At 38.0% G+C, this 15,261-nt stretch overlaps 9 protein-coding genes across 9 annotated transcripts; all 9 read left to right on the top strand.

Annotated features, from left to right (window-relative positions):
- Positions 1 to 16: 16 nt before the first annotated feature.
- Positions 17 to 1,027, top strand: LSM04_001539 (Dual specificity phosphatase; the record flags this gene model as incomplete). The annotated part of the gene is made up of 2 exons (XM_067332829.1): positions 17 to 617; positions 744 to 1,027. 2 exons carry the CDS (start codon positions 17 to 19, stop codon positions 1,025 to 1,027), a joined length of 885 nt encoding a protein of 294 aa, XP_067185560.1.
- A 536-nt stretch (positions 1,028 to 1,563) lies between these two features.
- Positions 1,564 to 2,385, top strand: LSM04_000806 (uncharacterized protein; the record flags this gene model as incomplete). The annotated part of the gene is made up of 1 exon (XM_067332828.1): positions 1,564 to 2,385. One exon carries the CDS (start codon positions 1,564 to 1,566, stop codon positions 2,383 to 2,385), a length of 822 nt encoding a protein of 273 aa, XP_067185524.1.
- A 244-nt stretch (positions 2,386 to 2,629) lies between these two features.
- Positions 2,630 to 4,219, top strand: LSM04_000450 (PDZ domain; the record flags this gene model as incomplete). The annotated part of the gene is made up of 1 exon (XM_067332827.1): positions 2,630 to 4,219. The coding sequence occupies one exon, from the start codon at positions 2,630 to 2,632 to the stop codon at positions 4,217 to 4,219; it is 1,590 nt and encodes a 529-aa protein (XP_067185506.1).
- Positions 4,220 to 5,103: 884 nt separating this feature from the next.
- LSM04_008274 (EF-hand domain) lies at positions 5,104 to 6,369 on the top strand (the record flags this gene model as incomplete). The annotated part of the gene is made up of 1 exon (XM_067332826.1): positions 5,104 to 6,369. The coding sequence occupies one exon, from the start codon at positions 5,104 to 5,106 to the stop codon at positions 6,367 to 6,369; it is 1,266 nt and encodes a 421-aa protein (XP_067185853.1).
- Positions 6,370 to 7,436: 1,067 nt separating this feature from the next.
- Positions 7,437 to 7,946, top strand: LSM04_003245 (uncharacterized protein; the record flags this gene model as incomplete). The annotated part of the gene is made up of 1 exon (XM_067332825.1): positions 7,437 to 7,946. The coding sequence occupies one exon, from the start codon at positions 7,437 to 7,439 to the stop codon at positions 7,944 to 7,946; it is 510 nt and encodes a 169-aa protein (XP_067185637.1).
- A 1,204-nt stretch (positions 7,947 to 9,150) lies between these two features.
- On the top strand, positions 9,151 to 9,954 carry LSM04_008628 (uncharacterized protein; the record flags this gene model as incomplete). The annotated part of the gene is made up of 1 exon (XM_067332824.1): positions 9,151 to 9,954. One exon carries the CDS (start codon positions 9,151 to 9,153, stop codon positions 9,952 to 9,954), a length of 804 nt encoding a protein of 267 aa, XP_067185874.1.
- A 352-nt stretch (positions 9,955 to 10,306) lies between these two features.
- Positions 10,307 to 11,344, top strand: LSM04_007106 (protein of unknown function DUF1126; the record flags this gene model as incomplete). Its single annotated transcript, XM_067332823.1, has 1 exon — positions 10,307 to 11,344. One exon carries the CDS (start codon positions 10,307 to 10,309, stop codon positions 11,342 to 11,344), a length of 1,038 nt encoding a protein of 345 aa, XP_067185799.1.
- A 560-nt stretch (positions 11,345 to 11,904) lies between these two features.
- On the top strand, positions 11,905 to 12,657 carry LSM04_001626 (Rhodanese-like domain; the record flags this gene model as incomplete). Its single annotated transcript, XM_067332822.1, has 1 exon — positions 11,905 to 12,657. One exon carries the CDS (start codon positions 11,905 to 11,907, stop codon positions 12,655 to 12,657), a length of 753 nt encoding a protein of 250 aa, XP_067185565.1.
- A 501-nt stretch (positions 12,658 to 13,158) lies between these two features.
- LSM04_009172 (Protein kinase domain) lies at positions 13,159 to 15,186 on the top strand (the record flags this gene model as incomplete). The annotated part of the gene is made up of 1 exon (XM_067332821.1): positions 13,159 to 15,186. One exon carries the CDS (start codon positions 13,159 to 13,161, stop codon positions 15,184 to 15,186), a length of 2,028 nt encoding a protein of 675 aa, XP_067185901.1.
- Between the last annotated feature and the right edge of the window lie 75 nt (positions 15,187 to 15,261).

Below are 15,261 nucleotides of genomic sequence, written 5' to 3'. Positions count from 1 at the left end.
ACCACAAATAATCGCTATGGGATTCCCTGATTGGGCTACAGAACAATGTTATCGAAATCCCATTAATCAGGTAGAAAGATTTCTTGAAAATAAACATGGTGGCCACTATCGCATCTATAACCTTTTTTCTGAACGACCAGAGTATGATTCTTCTAAGCGTTTTAACGGAAAGTGTAAACGGTTTCCATTTGATGATCACAATGCACCATGTCTTATAAGTCTTATATTGGATTTTGTTAATGATGCCACAGATTTTTTGGAAGAAGATAAACAAAATGTTGTAGTTGTACACTGTAAAACTGGTAAAGGAAGAACAGGAGTAATGGTCTCATGTCTGTTACTTTCACTTGAACCACTAAGTATTCCTAACGCAGAGGAAGCAGTAAAATTTTTTGGTAATGCACGAACTCAGGATGGTTTTGAAGTTACAATTCCTTCTCGATCCCATTACGTACATTATTACGATCGCACTGTATATGATTTTGGAGGAAAGCTTCCTCCTGCGCGTTCGTTGGTTCTTTATCAAATCACAATTGATTCCGATATTAAACCCTCTGGACAAGTTGACTTTTATTTTACAGTACATGAGAATGGAATCGAAAAAATTAATTCACGTCGTGTATTTCCTTGTCGACCCCAGAAGGATCGGAAAGGAAAAATTTTTTTTATTTTCAGAGGAATTTATTCTTCAAGGTGACTTGCGTTTCATTTTTTATCAAAGTAATCGACTAGTAAATGAAGAGATTTTTTACTTTTGGATCAATACATCTCTTTGCAGTCCGTACAAAAAAAAAAAATAACATTAAAAGATAAAGAACTTGATGGACGACCAGCCAAAACAAGGGATGAAGAGGAATTTTGCAAAGATTTAGCAGTAAGTGTGATTTTTCTGGAAAATTCAAGTGTCTCCGATAGCGTTGATGAGAATCATGATGCTGATGATGATAACAATATCAAGCAACTACAGGAAGAAAATAAAGAAAAGAAAGATGAAAAAAGGACAAGAACATCTATGTCAAACATCTGATCTAAAATTGGGATTATAATTACTTTTCCTGATGCTTCCTATTTTCTCATGTACCCCAAATAGATAATAAATTTGAATTGCGAGTGCCTTGGTATTGAATAAAACAGGACGTGACTGTATAAGTTAAGAGTTTTTTTTTGTTTTTATTTTCTCTCTGCATTTCTCTCACTCTTTCTGGGAACATATATATATATATATATATATCTTGATTTCTGTGTGAAAAGTTAAGACATGGAGGAAGGTGTCTTTTCCTTTCTTAGTATTGCTACATTTGTGGCAAATGTGTCCTCAATTTTTCTTCTTCTTTACGTGATGTCGATCACGGTTGTATTGTTTTTTTTATTGTAATATCTGCGTGTGTGCATGTTTATGATGGACAGTTACTATCATGACCCCACCTCACCCCTGCTATATGATAATGAATATTATTATTCTTGTGTTTCCCTCTATGGGCCCCCATCAGAACACGACCTGATATACTTCTTTTCTTTCCTTTTTCTATCTCCATTTATATTTATATGTTTAGCTTTGCCTGGATGCACAACGCGGTGCCGCTGCCGGGCATCACATTCGCCGGCACGTCGTACGGCCGCGGCGTGTCGGTCTTCGCGCCGCTCCCGCCGGGGGACGACCGCCGCCGCCGCCACCGCGAAGTGCAGGACTTCCGCCGGGCCCCCCGCCCCCCGCAGCGGCCGCGGTGGAACCCGTCGGTGATGGACGAGGCCCACCCATTCCCCCAGCCGCCCTTAATGCACGCCCTGCAGCGCCGCGGCAGCAACAACCATCATAACAATAATAAGTTTCTTGCTGCTGGTGGTGGTGGAAGTAGAAAGACCGGACCGCAACTCTTAACAGTGTGTGGGGAGGAGAGCACACACAGAGGCGCGGGGAATGTAGAGAGGGAAAGGGAGTTAGCGCTGGAGCGGGGTTGGTCTACCTCTACGCATACACAGAATTACCTGGGACGCTTCCGCAAGGCCGCTGAACAGCATGTGAGTTATGTGGAATTAAATAAGAGCAAAAAGGGTTTGTTGGATGAAAATACATATGTATCACCAATGCGTCGTGTGGCTCTCATGGATGAATCTGTTAGAGCTGCAAAGCGAAGTAAAAGGAAAGAGGAAAAATTAATGTTTCAATCGCAACTTGCCCGTCAGGGGGCACCATCAGTTTTCAAGATGAGCAATATTGACGAGTGGTGGGGTTTAGATCCTATACTCAAAATAAGGACACTTCCAAAAGTAAAAAAAGAAAAAGAAGAGAAAGAAGTAGAGTATGATGATGAAGACGAAGAACGACAAGAAGAAACTTCACCAAAAACATTGATTGTAGATGTACAGGAAAAGAATGATGCATAAAAATTGAAGTGAATCATATCGTTTTATATATTATGTGTATTATCATATCCAGGAATTTGTTTTTTATTTCCTCTCTAGTGGGGGTTTCTGTGTTTTACTTTCCTTTCTTCTTCGGTTTTTTTTTTTCTGTGTTGGTATTTGTATTTGTAGGTATATAGACTTAATTCTCTCTGAAGAAGAATAAGAAGAAAGAATGAATAATAATAAAGGGTAAAGCGGGAAGTAGTTATCGTTATTGAAAACCATGTTAGATTCTTCAGTTGACCCAGGGGAATTCCAGAAGCTTATAGGAAACATTATGAAGCAAAAATACGAACATGAGCAGCGTGTTGCCGATAATGATTTAAGTCGTCATCGTCAAAAAACTGAACGAAGTCTATCCGCATCACGTACACCAGATAAACGTCGTTCCATCAGCAATGCCAGTCGTGGTAGTCGTTTTGCAGAACAACGGAGCAGTAGTGTTCAACCAGGTGGCCGTCCTCCATTTATTCCTTCACGTGGGAGGACTCCTACTCAGGCGATTGAATCATTACAACCAGTTATGCATGAACCCAACAGCACTTCCTCAGATACCAAGACAGATGATATTAGGGATAAAAAGAGTAAGGACAAGAATAATGATGTACAACCCACAAATTTTCATCTCGATTTTACTAATTTTACGACAGCATTAAATGTTTTGCAAAAAAGAGATAATGATGATGATAATGTGCAAAATAAAGTTAACGTGGTTCCAATGGAGAGTGAAACACTTCGAGAAGGCAGTTCTTTCACACCTACAGCGAGACGACATAAATTTATTCGGAGTCTAAAACTGGATACAGGTGTTAGTTCAGCATCCTCACATGGTGATGCAAAAGAAGATCATCTTAAACTTCAAACCCCATTGGTTGAGTGTTCTCGATGTGTGGCGTTGGAGACAAAAGTGCATGAAATGCAAGACACCCTAAATAAACTATCGACAGAAGTTACTCTTTTAGCTGCCAAACAAGGATCTATTGACAACAACAAACTAATGGCTAATGAGACTATTTCAGAACTTCCAGAAAATTTGGATGAATTGGGAAGAACTATGGAGGGGAGATTTCTTATAGTTGTAACTGCTCTTGCTAAACGAGTAAGTCAATTGGAAGTGGATTTGGAAGCATCTTTAAAGCAGGTTCGAATTATGGAAGCAGCTGCTATTGAACGGGGTGTAAAACTAAATCAAAAAAAAGTTGGACATGACCAAATTGCTGGAAGTGTTGCGGAGGTTCTTCAACAGGTTCCCATTGAATATGAGAGGGATGTCTTAAATTTGTATAAAATCTTAGGATTAGATACAAACAGTGTGCATAAAGTTCTTAATTCATCAAATCCTTCTGAATATGTGGATATGTTATTATCAACTCCAGCTTTTTCTCGTATCTTAGGACTTGTTATGGATAATAACAATGATATATTTAATACAGTTCAGGGACAAGGATTTCGTGAAGAGGATTTCTCTTACTATGATCAAGCTCCGTTATCTAGTAGGCACAGTAATTCTTTAACACCACGACAAAAGATTCCAGTTCCTCTTCATGAGCAACTACTGGGGATTGTATTACAAGATGAAAAAGATCTGCTTGGTGTACGAGTGATTTATGTTCCTCCACGATCTTCTGCAGCGCGAGCAGTACGACCAGGGGATGTTATTGTTCAAGTCAATCGTGTTACAGTGCATTCTATTGCAGATATATCCTATGTGCTTTCTCGGGTACAACCTAATTCTCTCATTACATTGGGTATGCAAGCCCCTGATGAACCGGATGTGGAAGTTGTGCGTGTAACGCCTCTTGAGGTATTATAAAACGGAGAGGGAGAGAGAGGAAAAAAAGAAAGAAGCAAGAGGATGCAGCTAGAGAATTATGACTAAAGCATCTGTCGACCCTGAAAGATAAGAAAAGTGTATATATCTAAGAATGAAGTTAGCAGTAGAATGTTTGAAGGTTGCTACTTTTAGTACAAGTAAAATTAGCAAAAGTTACAATTATGAAGATATATTAATAAAATGAAAGGGAATATTATATACACCAAAACAGAAAAAAAAGAGAGGCAATCTTACAGGGTCACAGAGCATTCTTATTATTATTTCTTTAAACTTCTCATTTACCTAAAAAAAAAAAAAATAGCCTTCCAGGTTGACAAATATCGAATTATCGTATTTATTATTATTTATTGTTATTATTTTTTATCGTCATATTTCTTGAGTATGCTTATTTCCTTTTTTTCGACATTCTATATGTGCATTTTCATCTGAGTGTGTGTGTATATTGTACATGTACATTTGGAGTTGAAAGATGATGTAAAAAGGGAAATATTGCATGATAAAAAACACCATGTTACTCTTCGGTTCCTATTTTCCAGAGATTTCTGCATGAGGAAAGAAGAAAAAAAGGTGTTGAGGTTTTTTGTAGTTTTTTTTTATCTTCTTGTTATTGATTCTTTCTTTACGGTTTCTTTCCTGATTCTGTCATTAAATGTATTCTTCTCTCTCAATTGCTTTAACTGCACGGAAGCAACAAGAAAAAAAAGGAAAGAGATAGTGAGATCGCTGTGAGGTGTTGCGTTTTTTTTTTGTAAGTGGGACGTGTTTTTGACACAAAAACTATATAACAACAATATATATATATATATATATATATATATATATATTTATTTATTTATTCATACACTTGGTTAGTACCGATAGCAATGGCGTTGACAAATGGCAAGAGAGCCAAGTTCAGCCGGTTTAAAGCCGTAGTTGAGAGAGCACGAAGACTTCTCTACAGTGGTCCTGCTGGTACAAACGGAATTCGTGCACTCAGTCGCAGTCTCGGTGTGGCAGTGGATGCCGGTGGTACACTTGTGGAAAAGGCGATCTTTGTACAAGCATTAAACAGCAATGGTGTATCACTAAGTGATGATGATGTGGATGCTATCATGCATGTTTTGGATAGAAACGGCGAGGGTAAGTTGGATCCGGTAGATTTCATAGCTGCACTGAGACTGGAACTTACTCCAGTAAAACATACGTGGATTATTCGCGTCTGGTATATATTTAACCAGAACAGAGATGGAACTATTCAGATTGATGAATTAGTTGGAACATTTCATCCATCTGGTCATCCAGATGTTGTAAAAGGTGAAAGGAGTGAACAAGAAGTACGTGAGGAGTTTGAGGCGAATTTCAATTCTACAACTAATCCAGATGGTGTTATAACAAGACAAGAATTTGAAGAATATTATTCTTGTGTGGCTGGATTGTGTCCTGATGATAAATCATTTGTGGAGTTAATGCGAGGTGTTTGGCCAGCAGCTGTTGGAGCATCAGGTGAACAATCTGCTTCATTTACTATGCAACAGGATGAGTGTAATAAAACTTTTAAAGCCACTCAAAGTGCGGCCCAAAAACTTGCTGTTAATATGGTAAGACAAAGTGCTGCTGATTTAAATGAGTTAATTCTAACAGTTCATCGTCCTTCTGTTATGGTTGCACCACTTTCCGTTCGTCATCTCTCATTATTTTTACGGGAAGTAGATATTGAGAAAAGGTACTTTTTACCAAAGGATGTCTTTTTGGGAGCCATGTGGAAAAAACGACTTTATTTTACGAATGCGGAATATCTACTTTCTGTGCTAGATACTAGAGGTGACGGTTCAGTTGATTACTTGCTGTACCTACAATTATTGCTTCCTCAAATTTCACCTGCCCGAATTATGATGATTGAACGACTATGGGAATTGTTCCCAAAAGATGCATGTGGTACTATTGATATAATGGAGATTCATAGTCGTTTTCATGCAAAAGATGGTGAAGAAAAGAATAATTTCCTATCAGCATGGGATGTTCGTTCTGCTATAAATCGTCGAATTACGCTTGAAGAATTGATTGAGTGGTATACGCCCACAAGTGCTACAATTCAGTTGGATAAAGATTTTGATATAATGCTCAAGAGACAATGGGGTATTGAATAGAAGTTCCTGTATTATTGAAGTCTCTCTATTTTTGTGCCTCATCGAAAAGGAGAGCAAATGAAAAAAAGGAAATAATGAAACAAAAAAAAAAACAGATGCAGTATGTATAGAAGCCAACATGTGGTTCATTGGGTGATATCTGTAGTGTGATGGGTGGATATTATGACATGTAGAGTATTAAAATAAAACTCATTCATTTCACGACGTTTCCTCATTACGAAAGAAGAGAAAAAAGGAATTTATAAAGCAATGAATTTTTATTCTTATTTTATAGATAGATATGTTTATTTGTATATATACGCATGAATTGTACCTGAATTTTTTTTTCTTATCGCCTTATTTTTTTTTATGCCTTCTTGTCGAGGTTATTAGCTGATTAGAAGTACAAGGGTAAGAGGAATATAGACATAGATTTTAAAAAGGTAATGATGAGTGGCGATAATTGCTCTTATTTGTAAATATCAAAGACCAATGCATTTTATTGATCTGAGTAAGATCATGATGGTGTGACTTTTCATGGTTGTTGCGATGCTCCTTTTCTTTCTCTTCGTGAGTGTAATTGGAGAAAAGTGTGAGGCTCCAAGGTAAGATTTCGCTGAGACAGAAACCATCCGGCAGTGAAACCAAGCATAACGAGGATAATGTCTTTGGATTGAGTATGATGTTGCTATATTTTCCTTTCAATTGAATTTTGTGTGTGTGTGTGAGAGAGAGAGAGAGAGAGGTACGATCCACAGTGTTATGGAACCTTTATTTATGTGGATGTCATTATTACATGTATCGTGTTTTGTTTTTCTATTTTCTTCTTGATGATGGGATTAATGTGAATTCTAGTGCCGTATACTATATACATGTATATATACCTGGGTTCTTTTAAGAAGTGGAAGAGTAATTCTTGCTTTTGTTATATCTTTTTCCTTTGTGTGTATGTATGTACTCTCTTCTCCACTGCAGTAGCAGTCTCTGATGGGATTTGTTATCATTCCTGTTGTTCTCGCTGCTGTGTTATGATGTTTTTTTTCTCTCGGTTTCTCCACTGCGGTGGGTGTAGGAAGCGCCAACAGCTGATGGACTTCGCAGCCCTCCCGCCCGGTGGCGAGCCGTTCCGTGCCCGTCAGAGCGAGTGCCTCGACGTGGGGGTCCTCCGACTTGCGGCGGCCCTGCGGATGGCGGGGGTGGGGGGAGAAGGGGAGGGGGAGGGGGTCCTCGCCGCCCTGCCGGCCCCCGTCGCCGCCCGCCTCGCGGAGGCCGCCGCCCAACTCCCCGAGTGGACCCGCCAGCGACGGGCGGAGGCGGCGGAGCGGCGGGCGGCGGTGGAAGCGGCGGAGCGACGACTCAACGGCATGCGGGACGCAACAGAGCGGGCGGCCACGGAGGCAGCGGGACTCTCCGAACGCATCACCGCTATTCACAGCGAGCATAGGCGTGAAGAGAAGACAGAGGCTGAGCGTAGGCGAGAGAGACAGCGTGAACTGCAGGATATTCAAAGACAGATTGAAAAGAAGGAGCTTCAACTGCGCAGGGAAAAAATGGAGCATGATAGACTCAGCAAAATGCTTAAAAAGGTCAGAAGATAGGTGTAGGAGAGGAAATACCCTTACCAAAGAGGCACTCCCCCCCAAAAAAAAAGTAGATTGTATACAGATAGACACACACACTTAAACAAACAGTAATAGAAGAAGAAGAAGAAGAAAAAACTCAATCATTTATTGTATTCAATATCTTTTTATAAAGAGAAAAAGGAATAAAATGTAGTTAAAAAAAGTGTTTCTTTTCTGTTGTACTGTAATTTGCATTTCATTTTCATAATAAAAATCTGTTTTTTTTTTTCTTCTTTCTTGACATAAGCGAAGGTTATTTCAAGTAGGAAGTAAAATAAAATGAGCTTTTAACATTTCCATAGATTCTGTTTTTAATTTGTAATGAAAATTAGGCTTTGTTAATGCTGTAAGAGGAGGTTTGGTTTGAGGATATTATTAATATACGTGTTTAGTTCGACTTATTTCTATTGGAGTTTTGTTTTCTTTTTCCACTGTATGTAACTTGTATTGCAGTCGTGGCAGATATTATGCACAATATCCCTTACATACAGTAGCCAGAAGAAGGGGACCACATTACTCTTCGATGGTGGTGAGGAGGTGTGGGATTTGAGATCCCTCGTGATATGGGAAACTGTAAAGAAATGCTAAGATTAGATCAAAATCTTGGAAGTTAAGCTCTATTACTATAGAAAGTGAAGCAAGGTATACATGGTTTTTTTGTAGAGGAGGAATCGAATACCTTATTATGATGTGGGTTCGTTGAATTATGAAGGGCAACCAAACTCTTTTATATTTTAACGTGAAGGGTTCGGTTGTTTTTTTTCTTATTATTTTTATAAGATGTGGCGGGAGGGTAGAGGTTTGGAAAGGGAATTATCTGGATTCATGCTTACTAATTCAAAAGTGTTTATTATAATTTATTCTTATATTTATCTGCAAATGACTCGTCGCAAAAAGGGGTGTAATTTTTAAAGGCCTATTTAACCCATCTTTAATTTTTTTTTCAATCCGCAAGGTAAATGGGCTAAAAGGATCCTTAGATAAATTTTTTTCCCCCAGCACTTAATGGTTCCAGAGACAAGAAATAAAGTTCTTGGATTGATAATTCTGAAGGGTTGATTTGAATGCATTTGTTAATAGAGAAAAACAAGAAAAAAGAGAGATGAATATTTCTTTTGTTCTTCTTATCCTTCTGTTAATAAAAGAGGAAGGAAAGACTAATTCTAATACCGTTGGAGGAATGTTAAAAGAGAGTTATAGAGAGACAGAGACCACGTTACCAAAGCAAAGCGATAAACATGATGAATTAGTGCAAGAGATGAATCAACTTCAGGTTGATGATACTTCACAGGAGTTGATTGCTATTCAACATGTTCCTTTGGACAGGAAAAGTATTGTTCATAAAATTTTAGATACTACACTAGATGCCTACGCTAAACAACGCAAGCAGTATCATGTGTCAAATGTTTCTGGAAAGGCTGCCTTAAATGAGGCAGGTGATAAACTATTATTTTTTAATATAATGCAAAATGTTATCACCTTAATGGGGGAAAATAACAAACTCTTTCTGAAAGAAGAGCTTCAAATGAGTAAAAAACGAAAAACTCGTGCTGATCTAGTTTTAATAGATGAAAATATGAAGAACATTCTTCTTATTGTAGAGATGAAGACTATTCAGCTTCAGTATCTTAATCCTATTCGGAAGGAGTCCGATATCACTCAGTCCGTAAAAACCGTACGTCGAGTTATTGAAGAAGAGTTTGCGAAGAAAGAATGTGGTCCAGAGTGGGACGAATTAAAAATGTTGCAACGTACTGAAAAGTACTGTAAAAGTAATCAAGAGAATGCTCAGCCTGATACTGGTACTAGTTCAAATTCAATTAGTTCTTCAAAAGGACGATCTATTGATATGATATTTCGTGAGGCACGTGAACAACTTCAAAAATATTGTGAAGACGCTAAAAAAGAATATTCTGGAGTAGATAATGCGATTAAGATGGTTTTGTGTACAGTGGGGCCATTTATTTACAAGACGTACATTTGAAAATCCCTACCAAACCTCTGTTGGTATTTGTTTTTGTTTCTTTATTTCATTGGCATTGAGATAAAAGGAAGTGTTGAGTAGTTCTGTTTTCTTTATGCTTTGTGTAGAGGGTATACATGGTTTCTATTTTTTCACCTGTGTGTGCGTATTCCTACTTTATATATATATATATAACTATTATTTCTCTTTGTACATGTCTCTCTCTCTCTCTGTCTCCCTGTGTATTGCCGGTATGTTGCATTTTTTTTCTTTTTTCTTTTTTCTTTTTTTATTGTTTATAGATTGTTGGTATAAACAAGGGACACTGAAATAGTAGAATTAAAAAAAAAGGGGGGGACACAGTTCTTTCATTATGGCGCTCTCTAAACAAGATCCACGTTTGGCATTTTTCTGTGAAAAGCATGATGATATATCGCATCTCACGAGGCATTTTGTTTTGCTATTTTACTATGAGGATCAATCTATTGAAATGCGAGAAATGCCAAATAATACTTTACATCTAAAACGCACACCTTTTCCACATATGAAAAAGGATGATTTTAATATTGGTGCCGTACTAACAATATTTGGTGGAATAGTAACACTTACTGCATACGCTGATGAGGTGACACGAGAATTATGCGAAAGTAAGAGTGAGTCTACTGTAGTGCTTCTTGGTGAGTCTCTCCTTTCACAGGTGGGACGTTGTCTAGCTATCCTTACAGAAGAATGTGGATTCACCATTTCTGCTATGCAAATGACTTGGGCAATGGATGATGCCCAATCTACTTATGGTTTGCCTGCAGAACTCATTGGGGGTCGTGTCGTTGTTGTAAAGTGCGCCCGTGCGGACGCTATGAAAAAAGGTATTGCTTATATGAATCGCGTTCCCGGAGCTCATGCCGCGCGTAATGAGGAAGAATCAAAACGATGGGTTCAATTATTGGATCAAGCACGTCGACAACCTGTTGCTATTTTTAACGACTATCGTTCTACTGTTGTGATTATAAAACCGCATGCTTTGAGAAAACAAGCAGGTGGAAGTATTATTCAACAATTAATGGATGTCACTGGATTCGAGCTAACAGCTCTTATGCTTGTTAATCTCTCATCTCGTGTGGTGGATGAATTCTTACAACCATACAAGGGAGTACTTCCGGACTTTGTTGAAACCGCATCTGCGTTAACCGGACCTGTTTGGATTCTTCAATTGGTATCTTTGAATGATGGTGTTGATGCCGTCTCCACTGTACGTGAGGCTTGTGGTCCATTTGATCCTTTTATCGCAAAGGAACTGAGACCTAAAACAATTCGTGCAATTTTTGGTGTAAATCGTGCAGAGAATGCTGTTCATTGTTGTGACCTCCCTGAAGAAGGACCACTCTACGCTGAATTTTTCTTCAAGTCGTAAAATGTACAGAAAGCTTGATATTCCTTCATTTCTTCTTTTTCTTTTCGTTTTTCTTTTCTTTTCGATGTTTTTTTTTTGTGAATTCTCTTTTATAAATGTATACCTCATCTTATATATAGTGAAAAAGACACACGACAATACACTTAGGAAGGCATGTTTTTTTGTTTTTTTTGACATGTTTGAAACGGTTATGCGTAAAAGAGTTGAAAAGTTTTGCATTTCGAAAAGAAAGAAAAAAAAAAGAAAAGAAAATAAAAGGAGAGAATTTGAAAAAGAAAGCTACGTTTTTATGTATATGGGTGTCAAGTATGTTTGTGGTGCTGTATGAGCACACCGAGGTTGTGTTGTACTTTTTTGGCATGTTCTTTATTACCACCCATTTGTTGAAAAAGTACTTGTATTTCTCAGACTCTATGGGATTAGTTTTATTTCATTCACCGAGTGTTTACCATATATATATATTTTTTTTGTGTGTGTTACTATAAAAATCTTTGTGTTTCTATTTTAACCCTTATATATATATATGGATAATTAACATAAGGAAACTCAAGGAAGATACAATGAGCTATAGTGATACGATAGGTGATAAAGATCTTCTCCGGCGAAAAACGCCAGTCAACCCCAAGTACAGTTATGTAAAGCCAGTTGTAGAGTCTGGTCTCACAGCAGAATTGGCGCAGTTTATTAAACAATCAACAGTTTCTACACAACGTCAGCCAGGGGAAGCTTTTTTTCGTGTTCATCCCAAGTTATTGGGAGATTACATAAATCACTTAAGAAACTTAAAAGAGAGGGAACAATGTGTTGAAAATGGTGGATTTATGCACCCAATGGATGAGTACTGTCCACCAGAGTTGAAACCCACTAAAGAGTATCTAATCCTAGATGTACGGTCAGAGGAAGAGTATAATACGTGTCATATTGAAGGTGCCATTCATTATCCTAAACGAAAAATGGTGCATGCAACTAATCCGTTTCTACCTGAGATGTTTTCTTTCAAAAATAAAGAGAATAAATTAATAGTGGTATATGATTTAGAAGAAGAGTTAACAGTAGGACAGAAAGTAGGCACAATCCTTTTTGAAAAGGGTATTGATAACATTGGAGTACTCTCCGGTGGGTTGCGAGAGTTTGTACAAGATTACTCCTCATTAATTGTGGGTGAATCGCCTGTTCCAATTGTACCGCGTGATAAACGACTGCAGAGACGAGCCGAGGCTTTTTCAGCAGCACGTAGTGAAACAAACCGTAGTTCTTTTACGCACAAACCGAAGAGTTTATCCAATAGTCTGGCAAAACCTCGACCACGATGAGAAGATGGAAAAAGAAAGTAAAGAAAAAAAAGAAAGAAAATTTATCTTCCAGAGAAAAAGAAATATATATATTTAAATTTTTTAATGCTTTGTTTTTGGTTTTTTTTTTTTATTAGGGTGTGAAGGACGATAATGATATTCCCCCGTCATCAGTTTATATACAATGTCTTTGTGTGAAGGGTGGAGGGGGATAGCATATATGTATATATATATATAGAGAGAGAGAGAGGGAGAGCCTGTTTACGACCATACTCACAAATTTTTATTACTGTCATTTGCGCATGGTTTTTGTGAGTTAAAAATCAACTCACAAGTGATATTAAGAGAAGATTTCGTTCTTTAATTGTCCTTTGTTTTAATTTTTTGACCCCGTTATTTATTCTTCTATTTCTATTTTTTTTATTTTTTTTAAATATTTCGCTGTGTCAATAATTTTCAGCATTGAAAAGGGGGTGGAGTGGCTTTGGTAGAATGATTTCCGATATAGATGATGTACGAGACATGCCAGTTGATACTGGTGGATCTCGCAAACGACCATTACAAACACCATCGTTTTACAATGATATTCCCCGTGATGATATTTACAATGAAGAAGAGCGAGAAGGCAAGAATAATAGTATCAACAACAACAACAATCATAATAATAATAACAATAACTGTGCTGTCCCACCATATGAAGAGGAGGATGCAGAAAAATGGGGTAAACCAAATGGAGCGGCCCCACGTCGAAAGGGAGGACCAAAAGTAGCCCAAACACGCGTCACCATTGGTATGCGGCTTAAGCGATGGGTAATAACTGGTCGTATTGGTGCTGGTTCCTTTGGTGAAACATTTACAGCTGTAGAGGTAAATAAAGACTGGGAAGGCGATGGTGAAGAAGAGATGATAGAAGATGGTATTATACCTTCTCATGATGGTACATTAGGTTCTTCTGGTAAACAAGAGGTCTGTATAAAGGTTGAACAGGATGATAGGAATGTTCTCCGTGTTGAGGCTGCAGCTCTTAAAAAGATGCGGCCCTGTCCTCAAGTAGTACGTTATTTAGGAAGTGGAAGTACAAGAGGTATAAATTTTTTAGTAATGCAACGACTTGGATCAAATTTAGCAGAACTTCGACGTGCTACTCCATCTGGAACATTTAGTACCTTTACAACTCTTAAGGTTGGTATATCGTGTCTTAAAGCAATACAAGGTGTACATGATCTAGGACTAGTACATCGAGATATTAAACCTTCAAATTTTGTTATTGGTATAGGAGGATCTTCTGATCCACGAACATGTTATCTTATTGATTTTGGTTTAGCCCGTCGTTATCGTCGTATAAATGGTGAAGTACGCCCTGCACGTGAAAATGCAGGTTTTCGTGGTACAAGTCGATATGCCTCACTGGCTTCTCATCATCAACAGGAATTAGGTCGTGTAGATGATATATGGAGTCTTTTATTTATGCTTATAGAGTTTGCTACAGGAACTTTACCTTGGCGAAAGTATAAAGAAAAAGAAGATATTGGTCGTTGTAAAGAAGAAGTTATTGGACCTGGACTTGTTCAAAATTTACCAAGAGAATTTCGACCTTTTTTAGCGCATTTACAAACATTACGATATGAAGATGAACCAAGTTATGATTTTCTTTTCTCTCTTATGGAACGAGCTATTGAACGTCGGGGATATCCACCTGATAAGCAGTTAGATTGGGAACCTGAAGAAGAATCAGTAAGTCATGTAGATCCTCATGATGATTTAAGTATAGGTATTGCTGCCAATAAGCAAAGTCCTGGTGTTGGTTCTGTTGATAGAACTCCAATGAAGCTTGTAGCTCCTGAAAATATTCTACCCATACCTTTAGTACGACCAACTGTTCCTCCACCAGTAGCAGTAAACATGGATATTAGTAGACCTATTTCTGCAACACATTTAATGCAATCATCACCCTGTTCAGAGGAAGAGGAAGAACGGTGTAGTCGTGTAAAAGTAAGTGACATAAATGTTGCTTCTGCAATACCTAATGTAGACAATTTGGATCATAACACTCCTTTCTCATTGAACGCAGATAAGAAGGCGAATGTAATACCGGCTTCAAATGTGCATCACGTACCTTCTTCCCTTGTAAATCAAAGGGATGGGAACTTTATTCCTGAAGAACAACATATAAATGGCGGTATACATGACGATGTTTCCCCTGTTATCAAAGAAGATCAAATCTCTTCTGAGGGGTCTGAACTCGTAGACGTTGGTATTGGCTTCTCACCACGTGAAGGTGATGATTCTGTAAGAAATGGAAGACAAGAAAATGGAGAGATTTCATCACCACCAGAATGGCTTAAGGATACAATGAGACCACACCAAGTACCAGAACTATCAACTCAGCAGAAAGGAGATGAACAACCAACTATAGAAGTTGGAAAAAAAAGAGTTTCATTCGCCCTAAACGTAGATGTCGCAGAGGAAGGAATGAGGGGTATGCCGAGAAATCGAAAAGAAACGAGACAGGAGAAAAAAAAAATTAAGTGCAAATGCAATTTCATGTAAGCGTGTGAGAGGAACGATGAAAGGGGTGGATGGTAACGATGGTGGTGGTCTATTCGTCTGTTTTGTGAAAAAAGA

This window comes from Trypanosoma melophagium (genome assembly GCF_022059095.1).
Source record: "Trypanosoma melophagium isolate St. Kilda chromosome Unknown ctg9segment0, whole genome shotgun sequence".
NCBI classification, from domain to species: domain Eukaryota; phylum Euglenozoa; class Kinetoplastea; order Trypanosomatida; family Trypanosomatidae; genus Trypanosoma; species Trypanosoma melophagium.
The sequence above is the reverse complement of the archived record's forward strand: the minus strand, read 5'-3'. Positions and strand labels throughout refer to the sequence as shown.